Source organism: Malaya genurostris, chromosome 2, assembly GCF_030247185.1.
Source record: "Malaya genurostris strain Urasoe2022 chromosome 2, Malgen_1.1, whole genome shotgun sequence".
Taxonomy (NCBI): domain Eukaryota; kingdom Metazoa; phylum Arthropoda; class Insecta; order Diptera; family Culicidae; genus Malaya; species Malaya genurostris.
In genome coordinates, this window is record NC_080571.1 from 14,148,582 (window position 1) to 14,165,061 (window position 16,480).

General features: G+C 34.6%; 1 protein-coding gene across 6 annotated transcripts in view; it reads left to right on the forward strand.

The window, feature by feature from the left end:
* LOC131428309 (1-phosphatidylinositol 4,5-bisphosphate phosphodiesterase) overlaps positions 1–16,480 on the forward strand; it is a 165,752-nt gene that overhangs the window by 81,433 nt on the left and 67,839 nt on the right. For 5 of the 6 annotated variants that reach the window (XM_058592164.1, XM_058592163.1, XM_058592161.1 and 2 more), the window contains one exon: positions 490–627. In XM_058592164.1, the coding sequence (XP_058448147.1) occupies positions 490–627 (138 nt within the window). Of the gene's footprint in view, positions 1–489; positions 628–16,170; positions 16,251–16,480 lie in introns of all 6 variants that reach the window. The other variant, XM_058592162.1, reaches the window with a different exon arrangement.

A 16,480-nucleotide genomic window follows, 5' to 3' on the forward strand; every position in this document is an offset into this window, starting at 1 on the left:
ATTATGCTTTACTGAGCCGCAATCGGAACCTTTTTCATGGAGGAATTGTTCTCGAGAATTGAAGGTATGCAAACTTTTTCCCAGCAAAAAGCAGCTTAATTGTTCATTCCTCATCCGACTTATTTCCCGTTCCATTGTTCGCCTGCAACGACAAAGTTCAAACGTGGTGCGGTGTTCCACTGATAGAACATAATTGTAAAAACTGCTCTAAAGGTTTAGGCCCAGCCTCATGATGGCGAGGCTTGCAACAAAAATAAAACATTCTCATGGCAATCTCAACGAGTTAAATTTGGAACAAACTGTTTATTGTTCTGCTATTCTAGAAGGCTAGGCATAGTTCAGCACGAGAAAAGAAAGAAGAACGAATCGGCAATTGTTACTCAATGCCACAAGAAAAAAATAAAACAAAATTAAACAAGTAAAGAGCTATTGTATAAAATATATTTCTTTTGTTTCTTGTTTCTCATTTATTCAACCTTACTTCGGCAGGACACGAAGCTATGCAATCAGTTAATCAACAAACACGGAGACGCGGTGGAGGAAAAATCACTGACCATCTGCTCCGGCACAGACTACATCAACATCAACATGCAGCACGTGGTCTGTCCGGATGCTGCCACAGCGAAGGTAGGTTTTAACTTTTAACATTGCAAAACTGTTTCAGCGACGAAGAAAATGGCAACCACCGGTCTGGGGAAGATGATAATCGGATTTCCGGTGAAGGAACAAAAACCGTACAACGAGACCACTTATAGAGTTTTTTTTTGCTCTTGGTGAATCACTGGATCCAATATATCAAGTAATTTAATTGCAAACCCTTGTTGCCGGTATAAGAGCACCATTTTTATTACTTTACCGAGAAGGTGGAGCGTTTTTTTTTGCTGTTGGTGGTTTTATTTTCATAAAGACTGTAAATTATTTGGTTTGATTATGTTATGGGTTTAATAGAATCTTCGGATTTTCAAATGTGTAACAAATCTTTGATAGGTTTGAAAAATTTTAAATGTACATAATTGTTACCTATAGAATTCCCATACAAAAAAACTAACAAAGTGTGTGAGTGGCATTTTGAAGACAATACCCAACGATTGAAGCAACGACTTTGCATGTGACGAAGATTATCGTCGTCGCTTGCTAAGATCACATTATATAATAGAAAATTATTTGCATTGTCATCAAATAACATGGTCTATCATTTGCTGCTTTGGCTTGGCAAAACTCTGATGTTCTGCTTGATTCTGAGAAACACATTTCCAGATAAGTATCCTTTAAAAAAAAAACAAACATCGTTATTATCTGTTCGGTTATCTGTTGAACAGTATGCCATTGCTATCATGATACACTTTATAGTTTTATTGTTTTCACTTCCGACACGGTAGTTTAGAGTTCTTATGCCGCCCAGTTCTCACAGTTCTTTCAGAACAGATCTCAGTAAGCGATGATGTCATGTTGTGATTTGTAGAACACACACAGGAAAACTGTCACTGAGACGGAAATTTGTTTAGTTTAAATTTCATTTCAATAAACATAAATTTATTTTTGAATCATTAACCGCAACTGTACTAAGTGTGGTGCCATGTCCCAAACAAAGGCTTGATTGGAGCCATTGAGAGTGATTGATACCCTTTTTATCTATTTTATAAGCAAGTAAGAATATTTTTATTTTATTTATTAACCATTAACAGTTGCGCATTACTATTTTACTTTATACATATGTGTAAATTAGTCCAAACAGCTTTGGTATAGAAATATTTGAAATTTTATAAGTTGAAGAAATCCTGTCTCAAGGCAATTACTTTCACATTTCACTAGTTTCGACTGTAAATTGCATTCTGCTAGCAGAAGCGACTGAATTTAAATGCACCTTTTACCAGCCAAGCAGTTGTGTGCTTCTGTGGCTCAGGCGATTAAAAGACATACTCTCCGCAATCCAATGATTTTCGGATCAAGTCCCGGCGGTTGCTATCATTATTCATTTTTTTTTTTATTTCAAGTCATGGAATTTTAGACACCATATTAAATGTTCTTCCACGTAAATTCGAGTTAACTGCGACGCTCCATTTAAGTGCATCTAATAAGATGTAAAATCACAGGGTTTTTTTTCGAAGTGTGTAGAATTCTTTTAAAATTTCATAATATTTAGTAGAATCGATTCCCTTCGAATGATATCATACCCAATTAATTTAACTCTTCGATTTTTGTTTAAAAAAATAGCATTTGGAAATTCACCATTACACTTTTTAGTCACCATTTATTTTAACTATTTCACTGTGTCACGTCGCTACAAATCTAAGTATAACAAAGATTACAAGATATATACGTTTCCCGACTGTTTGCATTTACAGTCATCATCAGTGTATCAAAGTTTTATATGTCTTTTGAAAGAAGGCCGGAATACTGTTTCTTTCATATGAAATAATGTGTGTAGAATCGAAAATAATAACTAGATTAGAATGTAACATATTTGCATTTTCTATGATTGATAGATAATTTCTGTGTGTAGAGAAAAATTTAAAAAAATAACAGGAAAGCTTATTTACTAAGTCTCCATTTACTAAAGATGTGTTCTTATTTTTGAAGCCTTTAAGCTGCGTTCATTTTCCATTGGTTGAAAATTCATCTTTAAATTGATATGTCGGACGATGATTTTCGATAAAGGTGTGTTCTAATTTGACTTGCAATGAATTCTACGGAGTTCAAATTGATGAATGACGTGTATTTTTCAACATATGTGCTAGAAAGAACACGCTAAAACATGATGCGCTACAATAATTGAGAAATCCCCACGTGATTTAGTATGAAGTAATCTCAGTGCAAGTGCTCAGTATTCAAGCTAAAAAAAAAGAATTGGTGACATTTGATCGTTAAACCAGGGGTGGAAATAAGATTCACACACAGAAAAAAATATGAATTTTACAGGTGACAGAATTCTACACACGATACAATTCACAACTACTTAATTTTTCAAATGACGCAATACTCGCACAGAATTTTACACGCTCCGAATGTAATTTGCACTCGGCTACCAAGTCCCGCTTTATGGTTTTATACGTATCGATTCTTCAATGAATAGATATGAGCTCTGCGATTCAGCCGAGTAATCGATGTGCGTTGCGATCTAATGTTTCTCGGTTCAAGCCGCGGTGCTGCTTACGATATTTTGTTTTTTATTTCGTTCGAAATCAAGCCATGTAATTTTCAAATCACACAATTTTACATGTTCTTGAATAAAAATTTGTGTGAAATACGACGCTCCATTTATGTGCATCTTAAAAGATGTAAAATTACAAGATTTTTTCGAACTGTGCAGTAAATAAAAATAGTCAGTATTATTTTTTCATATAACAAATTTATTGTAGATATTAAAAGGAATTTTCGAAATGAATAATTTTTGATAAGATAAATTTTGGTTTTACTTAGAATTTAAAAAGGTCTTCAATTTCATTTCCCACAATTTAAAAACATAATCGCAATTTTAGTTTTGTTGCCCAATTTTTTAATTCACGGTATTCGGTTTTTTGATTCACAATCAGAAATCTTGATTCACATTTTCATGCGCAAAATTTCCACCTCTGCGTTAAACACCACTTTGAACAGCAATCCTAATCATATTTGAAACAAAACACAGAATATCGTTATCGTAAAATGCCTGAAATTCTTTCGATTAATGTAACATTCGGTTCGCATGGATTTTGACAAAACATTCCAAGACTGTTATTCATATTGTATCTTTATGACATAAAAGCGCACCTTGTTCCGTAGTTTGTAAATCTTTCAATGCCTTGTTTTCTTGATGCTTTCTTTACCTTTAAAACTAAATAATGCTTTAGGAAATCCGTGGTCATTAGTACGGAAGATAAGGTACTGGTAGAATTGTTAGAGTCAACAAGATCGTAGAACTCATCTTACAAATGTCCTGTATTCTAAGGTTGCTGCCAGAGGGCAAGTGTCACGCAAAACGACAACACGCGCCTGTAAGTTTGTGACATTTCATCCAAGCAACCCGGGTAGATAGAAATAACAAACAAAGATTAAAATAATAACAAATGTTACCATCATATCTTGTCTTGATGTTTCTGTGCTGTAATACCGATGCTAGATATTCCTTGATACTTTATCGAAGGAATCAAGAAGTTGTACAATATCTGTTTTGCTTTAAAATTTGTTATTATAGCTTATTTCGTTATTGATGAGTTATTCCAGTTTCATCAAGTTCAATTGATCCAGTAGTTCTATCTTCAAAAAAAAATACTATTGAATAAACTGCATCATAATAAGAAGAGATAAATGCCTATGATATTATTCTATTCTGAGTGCTACAGTACCATAAAACCGAAAAATTCATCAATATTTTGCTCTTACTTTGATATTACAATGACAGAATATTTTTCTCATGCAGACTTAGTTATGAATTTTGATTTTTTAACTCTTATTTCAAGCTAAATAATGTTAATTTCCACCATTAAGATGTTCGGTTTTGATAATAAAATTTGCTATTGGTTTGCAAATCACTTCTACTCAAGAAGCATGTCAGAGTGAACGTAACGCACTAAAAGTACATTGCATCGTAATCTTTAACAAATATCGATAACGATGACATCACCCTAAAGCAGGGAACCATTTCGCAAATTATTGCAACTTGTAGTTAAAATTTACCTTTTGATAGCGGACCATTCTAAAATATGACAAATGAATAATTATTTGGATTGGACTAAATTGGTCTAAATCGCCAAGAAATGAGACAGTTGCATTAAAGCAAAATCTCGATAAATGTTTGATTCTTTGAGCAATATACATTTATTATTTTTACGTTTCGTCTTTGACTCATCAGTGCAGAGCAGTTCAAATTGAACTGCTTAGTGATAAACTTTAGAGGTTAGAGTTTAGCACTAACCAGTTCAATTTGAATTGCTCTGCACTGATGAGTCAAAGACGAAACGTAAAAATAATAAAAACGGTTATGTGCCCTAGCACAAAATTTGGCTAACCCCTAAATGAATATACATTTACTTTTAATTTCGTGTCATACTCCTCTAAGATTACATTTATTACGTTATTATCATCACACAAAAATTACTATATCTCTTAAACATATTGTTTAATTGTTTTTCAAGTGTGCTGTGAATATAACTATAGATTTGTCAAAAATAACCATGCTTTCGAAGGAGACCTCAATTTTAGCGATGTAGTATTTACTGAACTTTCAAATTTTAACTAGAAGTTTAAACAATTGAGCAAATCCAGAAATGGTAAGCAAAAAACAATAAACTTCACATCCTCCTACTCAAACTTTTCTCATGTTTTCAGTATGGTAAACCATTTGTTTTGCACCAATGTGCGGGAAAAAAAAACAGGAAACCCGCAAAGAAGCGGGAACCATGAGAAAAGGCAACAAACAAGAGTGCTTCTTATGTAAAAAAATCCAAGAAATTCAATGGAATGATTTTTAATGGCCGCACGAATCGCCATCCTGCTCGTTTTACCCCAAATGCCCAACAGTTACAGGGTTTTCTGTAGTATTTGTTCTGTAACTTGAAAAGAAATCCAGTTCGGTCTACTGAAATAGCTTGATTTTTATGTAAAAATGTCTGGAGAATCGAATGGAAGAGTGTAAACTGGCCGCGTGAAACGTTTTGGTGGCTATTTTACCCCAATTCCTCCATTTCATGAGATCCTTGCCGTAAATCGTCCTTAAATCTCGGTAAAACTTATTGAAAGTTTACTAAATCTAGCATATTTTATAGAAAAAAGTCTGTAGAACCGAATGAAAGAATCTACACTGGCCGCACGAAACGTTCTGGTGACTATTTTACCCCATTTCTCCATTTCATGATATCTTATTGTAAATCGTCCTTAAATCTCGGTAAAATAGGTTGTAGGTTCTTCCATTCGGTTCAACAGAGTTTTTTACATAAGATGAGCTGGATTTAGTAAACTTCCAAAAAGTTTTTCCATGATTTAAGACCGATTTTACAATATAATACCATAAAATGGAGGAAATGGGGTAAAATAGTCATCAAAGCGTTTCATGCGGCCAGTGTAGATTCTTCCATTCGGTTCTACAGACTTTTTTACATAAGATAAGCTAGATTTAGTAAACTTGAGTTTTACCAAGATTTAAGGAAGATTTACAATAAGATTGGGGTAAGATTTGGGGTAAAATAGCCACCAAAAATTTTCGAGCGGCCAGTGTGGGTTTTTCTATTTGATTCTCCAGACTTTTTACATGAAAGTAGACTAGTCCAGAATACCGCACTCGACTTCTTTTCAAGTTACAGAGCGAATGCTATAGGAAACCCTAAACCTGCTGTATATTTAGGGTAAAACGAGCAGGATTGCGATTCGTACAGCCATTGTAAACCATTCTATTGAATTCCTTGGACCTTTTTACATAAGAAACGCTTTAGTTTGTTGACCTATCTCAATTAGTTCATGAGCTACAGAATTCTTTGCGGGTTTTCATAGATTTTTTTCCCATTGTGCAATGGAGAGATCAATCCCAGTTAGACTGATTTTTACATGGGCGGATTAATTTTTGCATGCATTTTCTATATAAAGTTGCAACTCGGAAACTATTAATTGTATAAAAATGGTGTCAAAAAAGAGGTTGTAGGAATTTGATTGGACAATCTCTGCGGATCATTTTGCCGAAAGTAGTTTCACCGAATGCCATTTCGCCGAAAGGGTCATTTCGGAGAAAGGGAAACTTCGAATATATCACATTCTAAATTGAAAAACTACAAGTTCCGGATATTCCTCCAAATATGAACCTGAACCTGTAATCGCCTCATTTTCCCGGTCTACTCAAAGCTAGTTTTTTTTGTTTTGCTTTAGTTAGGTTAGTTAGGAGCGGAAGCGACGTCGGACAGCACATGAACATAAACGATATGGTGAATTTGCATTAGATATTTTTTCATTTGCACCGAAAATACCGCAAAAATTCTAAAAATATATTCAAGAGTGTAAACGAGGGGAAATGAATCGATCCGTATATTCAGATATATAAATATATTTCAGAAGTACGATTGTAGGTCAACAAAACGGATGTAAACACTATCATCTTTCATTTGTCTTTATTGTAAATCAATTCCAATTACGATATTAAAACAATTGTACGATTCTTTCACCCTATCGGCGAACTGGCGTTCGGTGAATTTCCCTTTCTATTAAATGATCCTTCTGGTGAAATGGCTTTCGACGATATGGTTTTCGACGAAATGACCCATAAAACTGTACAATTCTACAAAAATCTGAGTTCTTTTAATTTCATGTCCAAATATGGCGAGAACGGCTGCGTCTAAAAGTAAGGTCGATATGGTCAAACCATATTCTACACAGTAAAAATAATTGAATATCAATTATGACGGACGTAATCTCTATTGAACATAATTCCCCGTTCAATAGTTATATCCCAATAATTCGCCAAGCAGCAAATTAAACTAATTTTTCTGTCGACGAACTTTAATATATTTGAATTTATTGAATTTCATAACATTGCCAATGTAGTTTTCCCTTATCTAGCAATCGGTTAGGAAGTGGAACTGTATAAACTTCTATGTACTATTTACATGCCAAGCAAATGTGTGCTTCTGTGACTCTATCGATTCGGACGTAATTTGTGATCAATGATAATATGGTTAAAATAGCTAATGAAACAAATAAACCATTTTTATATAATTAACAGTATACGATATTTTGGTAAAATAACTTCTGTGTAATTTGTTTGTATACTATCAGCTAAAGAAAATAATGACACTCAAACATTTTCAATTTCATTGGTGCTTAGTATCTTTATTATCAATTTCAAACATAACCAGTATTAACATAAAATGTTTGTAAAAGATTAAGCTTAGGATAAAAACGGCTTCCATTTTTTTGTCATCGAAAGCAACCAATCCAAACACCATCACCCCTGATGGATGCTTGGTTCGAAACGTGAATTTGATGTTATTAGGTACATCAGATGCTTTTTTTGAACTTATACACCGGTTGGTGCGACTGTTGGACACGCTGTCGACAGTAAACAGCTTCTCATCCGTATCAGTAAACAGCTTGCATGCTCTTCTTTGGATTACTAAGCAGTTTCTTGCTTCGCTCTAGCTGCTTTAATTCTGTCAGTAATCATATTTTTTTTATTACTCGAGCTCTAGATTTTCCTTTTTTTTATATCGTTTATTTATACCCGGCTTTAACCAAGTTGCGGTCGTTCGCCGGAAGATTTTCCTTTTAAGTCATATTTCACAACCCTTCTTACCGTTGCTTCTGATACATTAGCCTGCTTTGCCATTTTTTTCATACTCCGAACGGGATTACGAGTAACTTTCATCTTAATGAATTGTGTCAACCCAGGCGTTCTCACAAATCGCTTCCGACCACTTCCAGGTTTTCTTGGTACTGTTGTGAGTCTAACTGACGCTTTGACACGAAATACAGTAGCCCTTGAACATTTTACAAGAGCATGATATATGAAACTGACTTCTGAGCGTGGAGTAATCTAAGGATGGCATCCTTGTCGTACCTTAAAAAAAATACTAATCTGTTTCTAAACAATAACTGCCACCTGGAGCCAAATTTTGTAAAACTAGGTTAAGTGACTTGAGCTGTAGGGTAGTATTAGTGAGAGTCTCAAAATTTTCTGACGCATACTATAGAGCCGTCTTGGACTTGTTTTCGGTTTTTTATCCGTATCTAGCGCTTGTATTCTTAAAGTAACATAAGGGCGAAACCAGAGTAATAACGACACGCGACGCGAAGCAAATATTGACAGATCGCACGGTTCATTTGATTCCTGCAAAAAGTAATGACTTGTATATCAGAATAAACACGATGCGTTGCGAAGCGACTATTTACTGTATGGGTGCAGCCAGAGTGAGCGCTGAACGCTCACCGGCCGGCTGGGCGAAGCAAAGCTGTCAACCACGACAGCTGTTAGTTCACACGCGCATCTTGACGCTTTACCTGACGCTTGCACTCTGGCAGCAACCTAACATAGACTTTATTTTTCTGCTGTCAGAGAGAACGCGATTTGCGAAGCGATGCGGAACGTTTTATGCGATGCTTAAATGGAACAATCTCAAACGCGCGTGTTGACGCTTATGATATGAGCTCTGCGGTTCAGCCGAGTAATCGAAGTGCGTTGTGATCTAATGTTTCTCGGTTCAAGCCGCGGTGCTGCTTACGATCTTTTGTTTTTTATTTCGATCGAAATCAAGTCATGTAATTTTCAAATCACACAATTTTACATGTTCTTGAATAGAAATTTGTGTGAAATACGACGCTTCATTTATGTGCATTTTATAAGATGTAAAATTACAAGGTTTTTTCGAACTGTGCAGTAAATAAAAATAGTCAGTATTATTTATTCATGTCACAAATTTATTGTATATATTATAATGAATTTTGAAATGAATAATTTTTGATAAGATAAATTTTGGTTTTACTTAGAATTTTAAAAGGTCTTCAATTTCATTTCCCACAATGTAAAAACATAATCGCAATTTTAGTTTTGTTACCCAATTTTTTAATTCACGGTGTTCGGTTTTTTGATTCACAATCGGAAATCTTGATTCACATTTTCATGCGCAAAATGGGCTTATTTTCACCTCTGCGTTAAATATCACTTTGAACAGCGATCCTAATAATATTTGAAAAAAAACACAGAATATCGTTATCGTAAAATGCCTGAAATTCTTTTGATTAATGTAACATTCGTTTCGCATGGATTTGACAAAAAAATCCATGAGTATTATTCGTATTGTATCTTTATGACATAAAAGCGCACCTTGTTCCATAGTTTGTAAATATTTCAATACCTTGTTTTCTTGATGTTTTCTTTACCTTTAAAACTAAATAATGCTTTAGGTAAGCCTGGGTCATTAGCACGGAAAATAAGGTACTATTAGAATTTAGTATTCAATAAGATCATAGAACTGATCTTACAAATGTCCTGTATTCTAGGATTGCTGCCAGAGGGCAAGTGTTACGCAAAACGACAATTTTTCCCCTTTTGCTGTCAATGTTAGAGTCGCCCTTCTTCGAAAAACAACTGATTTGTTTTCCAGCAAAATATTGTGCTTGCAGAACAAAATCCGCAGCGACGTCTCGCTCGCCTGGTTATGTTTCTCCAGCATTCAGTTCACTGTACATAAATGTTATGTAGACTGCCATGCGATATTTATACGAAATTTCACTACCTTGAAACATTTAAACACAAATCCATTGATTTCTATACGTGCATTATCAACTTAAAGCGCGTACAGAACGAAATATTTTTTTGTTATGAGCTTACCTCCAATAGTGGAGGCAAGACAATTTATTCATTTCTGTAAAAGCACCTGGTTCATAATAAAGACAACAAAAAATGTATGATGTAACATGGTTCTATTAATTGATGAATAGAAAATGACACTTCAACTGACATCGCTCGGAATCTTCGCTGCGCTGGACTGTCCAGTGAATTGCAGATTAGTGCTGTAGCGACAAGATAATGAGTTGTATGAGTGAAGCGACTACTTACTGTAAGAGTTCAGTGCAATTTTAAATCCTATTTGAAAATTAGTAGTTGAAACAACTTCTCTTCACTATATCTTTCAATTTGTTTGCGCGCAACGTATCATAGTGACTAATTCACGATTTTAAGGCACAAAAATAACTTTTAGGCAAAAACGATACTTAAGTCGTTTTGTTATTTGACTGTATACATTGAACAGTGTGATAGGTCGTTTTTTTGTGGTTGACTTGACACATCAGTAGTTTTACCTCTGATAAGTCATTTTGCGAAAGTCTCAGTGTCCATTTGCCGTTTTGTTACTCGCACTTGTGTGCAAGCCAGTTTTGCTCGAAAAGGTTAGTGATAACTACACTCAGAAAAATCCTCACTTCAATGCTACGTGAAAACGTATGTGATTTTTATCCAGCGAACTTTTCTTGTAGTACTTATGTGAAGTATAGATAGCACAGAATGAACTCATGAACTCTTAGTCCACATTTGTATCACGTAATATCTACGTGACTTTTTTCGGAGATTCTATAGAATAGTTTTGTGAAATTTATACGAAGTTCATTTAAATTGTACTGTAAAATTAATTTCCTCTGAACTTACTTTTTACCAGAATTTTACTTAATAGTCACATTTTTGCCTTTCTCATATAGAAAGGTTATGCAATCACTGTGAAAACCGACTTTTGAACCGAGGCTCGGAGGGCCGAGTGTCATATACCATTCGACTCAGTTCGTCGAGTACGCAAAATGTCTGTGTGTGTGTGTGTGTGTGTGTGTTTGTGTGTGTGTGTGTGTGTATGTAACGTTTTTTTGCACTAACTTTTCTCGAAGATGGCTGAACCGATTTCCACAAATGAAAGGTCTCGTGGTCCCATACAAAATTCCTGAATATTATTTGGATCCGACTTCCGGTTCCGGAATTATGGGGTAAAATGTGCAAAAAATTGTGAAAATAAGTGCACTAACTTTTCTCAGAGATGGCTGAATCGATTTTCATAAACTTAGATTCAAATGAAAGGTCTTGAGGTCCCATAAAAAATTCCTGAATATTATTTGGATCCGACTTCCGGTTCGGGAGTTATGGGGTAAAATGTGCAAAAAAATAAAATATGTGTTCTAACTTTTCTCATAGATGACGCGACCGATTTTCACAAACTTAGGTTCAAATGAAAGGTCCTGTGGTCCCATACAAAATTCCTGAATATTATTTGGATCCGACTTCCGGATCCGGAAATATAGACTAAAGTGGGTTAAAATTGTATACCATCACTGAAAATGGGGAAAAACCTTAAATAATTTTCTAAATTGACCTCAAATCTTTTCCAATTGATAGTTTTTATCAGTAGACGGTCAAACAAACCGATTTCGGTTATTCTTTCAAGAATCGCAGTATTATATATGATAGTATGATTGATATGAGAAAGGCATCATTGCATTACTAGATGGATTAAAACAGGTTTTTTCATGTAATTGTTACTAAGTTCTATGAAGAATCTTAATAATGTATTTTGGTACTGAAAACTAATAAATTACATAGTCTATTGGATATAAAATGACGATAAATTTCGCTCGCACGCAAATATTCTGAAAATTTAAAAAAAAACTGGTGAAAAATATCAGAAATACAGATCGCATTGTTCTAAATGTATGACCTGATCCTTTCTCCGGAGCAGCTAAACTGACGTAAACATTGTTCCCTTTAAGGAATGCATTCAGCTGGAACTACTAGTTCAAGATGTGATTTCGTTAACCCATTTTTAAAACATTGATGTGCTGGAGCACAATCTAGAGGTTTGGCTTTTGAACTCCACTGTAGAAAAAAACCTGTTTTAATCCACTTAGTGCCTTAGCCATTCTCATGTACATATAATATTGTGGTATTCTATTCAAAATTTTTCTCTTCGATTTTTGAAAGAAACCAAGAGATTGTTTGTGTATAACATGTTTGTTGCATCCGAAAATATTTTAGGTGACGGTGTACAATATTGAACACACTTTACCCTATAATTCCGGAACCGGAAGTCGGATCCGGATGAAATTCAGAAATTCCGTATGGGACCACGAGACCTTTCATTTGATTCTAAGTTTGTCAAAATCGGTTCAACCATCTCCGAGAAAACCTAGCGACACACACACACACACACACACACACACACACACACACACACACACACACACACACACACACACACACACACACACACACACACACACACACACACACACACACACACACACACACACACACACACACACACACACACACACACACACACACACACACACAGACATTGCTCAGCTCGATGAACTGAGTCGAATGGTATGACACAATTTTCACTAGTAGGTTTTTCAAATGATTGCATAACCTTTCTGTATGAGAAAGGCAAAAAACAAAATTGAATTGTGTTTCAGTTTCGTATTTTTAGTGCAAAGAATTCGCGTAATACCAATTGCAAATAAGTTATTGAGGGTTGGTTTCCTAGAGCCATTTAGTAAATTCAGTAAATGGTACATTTGCTTATAAATTCACAGTTCGAAATAATCTTGTGATTTTACATCTTATAACTGGAGTGTCGTATTTCACACAAATTTATATTCAAGAACATGTAAAATTGTGTGATTTGAAAAATACATGGCTTGAACTCGAATGAAAAAAAAACAAAAGATCGATAACAACAGCGGGACTTGAACCTTCTAGGATTAGATCACAAAGCACATTGATTACTCGACTGAACCACAGAGGCACATATGTGCTTGTTGAATAATTGATACACATAAATGCATACTGCGGTAATTGGTAGCCGAGTGCAAATTCCAGTCGGAGCGTGTAGAATTTTGTGCGCGTGGAATATTGCGTCATTTGAAAAATCAAGTAGTTATGAATTATATCGTTTAAAGGTTTATGCCACATGTAAAATTCATATTTTTTCTGTGTTATACTTCTGCTTGGTACTAATATTAGATCTGAAAGCATAATAAACACAAGCTAGACTTCATAATTGTCGATAAAATTAATGAGCAATTATTGTGTACGGATAGTGCTTTTGTTACTTAGTTCGTAATGAACATTTCGTACAGATTTCATTTGTCTACGGTCAGAGAGGACGCGATTTGCGAAGTGATGCGAAGCGTTTCGATGCGATGAGGTTGCACAGCTTTTAGGCTTTGATTGAATAGAGCAATCTCACACGCGCGTGTTGACGCTTCGCAGATCGCGTTCAGTCTGGCAGTGCCACAAGCAAACCATCAACTTTTACTTTCAATGTGATTCTAATCCAAACATCGCATCGCCTGCTGCGATATCCAATTCCGAATGCTTCATCACTGATGATGCATTTTTGCTCACAATCGAGAGTCTGACTAATTTTATGGATTGCTATCAGATTCAATTGAAGAGACGTTGTTTTTTCCACTGCTTCGGCACTTCTGAAGTAGCTTGTGACATTGCGTCAGTGACGAAAGTGATGGGGATTTTTAGAACGTTTAACCGTTTTCCAATGCACAGTGGTTCAAAAGCGCAATTTCACGCTCTTAATTGATAACTCATAGGATCGTGGTTTTTGAGGTACAGTATCTTCAGCAAAGTTGCTCAGAATGATAGACGCCATCTTTTGACAAATTTTATTTATGTGATTGATCCCCCTAAAAAGAGATAAAAATTTTATTTCAGCTCAGGGCCAACATAGGGGCTAAGTTACTTCGACAAAGTTGTGCAGAAAGTTATTTCAAACAAGTTTGCTGAAAGTACTATTCCCGTAACTTGAGTGTAATTCATGATATAATGTATTTTCTGAGAAGGGTGTCCTGAAACCAGTTTTTGTACGAAAACACATATACTTTCAATTTATATGAGTTTTACATGTTATACAAAGTTGTTCATCTTTAAAAACTATACAACTTTCTCGAATATACTATGCTGCTATCATTTCAGTTGAATGAAATAGAGCAATTTTTCATGTATTTTTAAATAAAATTCTAACTTGTCTATTATCAAAAGGCGCAGGAAGGTGCAGATGAGACTACTTATATATTAAACTACTTCCGAGGAACTTTCATACCGTAGTTGAATTACTCGTTTACGATCGTCTGCAGGCGAGATATGTTTTTTTTAAATATCCTTGTCCTTGACATTTGCAATGATAAGGTTCATTGTATATCAGATCAGATTTCAGTATATATTCGCTACCATGGAAACTCTCACAATAAAAGATTTTTATGGACATCGAAGTCTACAAATAGAAAAGTTTAGTAATAATTACAGACGGTTTTGGAAAGTAACTGTCCGACGATTTTTGAAAAATGGCAATCATCATGTCGAATTACGTTATGTCATTTTTTGGTAAGTTTTTTTCTATAAAAAAAAGCTCTGCGGATGATTGTCCTCTATTCATCAATTAAAGTGGAGATCGATAAACGCTTGCTATATTGTACTGTTCATAATAATTAAGAAGTTTCCTTTATACAAATGTCGGGAGTATTATACACGCGAGCAATCTAGATCATTTACAAATCGGGATCCCATGAATTGGTAATTAGTTTCATTGGATCCTTTGGTTACAAATATTCGTGAATGGCCAAAACAGTCCAAGAAGAATCTGTCGAACGATGCTAAGAGTCTTTTAGATGGTTAGGAACATTATCAGCTATCATAAAATAAATACAAATAATTAAAAAATGAGTTTTGATAATACTTTTCTCTACCGGAAGATGACTTAACTTAATTCGATTTGATGATGGCTTTTTTAGAAATCGTGTCAAAACAGTAACTAAACTAATCAATTTATATAGTTCAATGTACAAAAAAAAAATCATATTTTGTGACAAGTACCATAGTAATGAATATATACTGAAATCTGATCTGATATACAATGAACCTTATCATTGCAAATGTCAAGGACAAGGATATTTGAAAAAAACATATCTCGTCTGCAGACGATCGTAGACAAGTAATTCAACCACGGTATGAAAGTTCCTCGGAAGTAGTTTAATATATAAGTAGTCTCATCTGCACCCTCCTGCGCCTTTTGATAATAGACAAGTTAGAATTTTATTTAAAAAAATATGAAAAATTGCTCTATTTCATTAAACTGAAATGATAGCAGCATAGTATGTTTGAGAAAGTTGTGTAGTTTTTAAAGATGAACAACTTTGTATAACATGAAAAACTCATATAAATTGAAAGTATATATGTTATCTCACAAAAACTTATTTTTGGACATTCTTTTCAGAAAATACATTATATCATGAATTATACTCAAGTAACGGGAATAGTACTCTTAGCAAACTTGTTTGAAATAACTTTTTGCACAACTTTGTCGAAGTAACTTAGCCCCTATGTTGGCCCTGAGCTGAAATAAAATTTTTATCTCACTTTTAGGGTGATTAATCACATAAATAAAATTTGTCAAAAGATGGCGTCTATCATTCTGAGCAACTTTGCTGAAGATACTGTACCTCGGAAACCACGTTTTAATGAGTTATCAATTAAGAGCGTGAAATTGAGCTTTTGAACCACTGTGCAATGGTGTAAATCTGTTGGTGGAAATCGCGAAACTTAATGGAAGACAAAACGCAGAAATATTTCGCGATTGGAAAAAACTGAACTTCAACCATCATACTTCAATGCATTTTTTCGCTAAATATTTGTTTTTTTTTTCTCATTCCATACAGATTTGGGTGGATGGGTTGCGAAAAATTACCCATAATGGCAAAGCAAACAACTTCTGTCCGATGACTGCGCTCAAAAAGCAGTAAGTGTTTTTGGGGGATTTTGGTTTCAGAACGCACTGCATGCTTCGATCGCTCTGGTGGTGGTTTGTGTTGTTTTTTTTTTCTTCTCCGTCTGATGTTCACTTTTCTGTGCATGAGCTTCGCATGATGTTGAAATTTATGTTGTATGTTTTACTTGATTATTTATTATTTCCAAACAAGGTTAGAACCTAATTGCCGAATAAATTTTGTCCAGCTATAAAGAAAACTA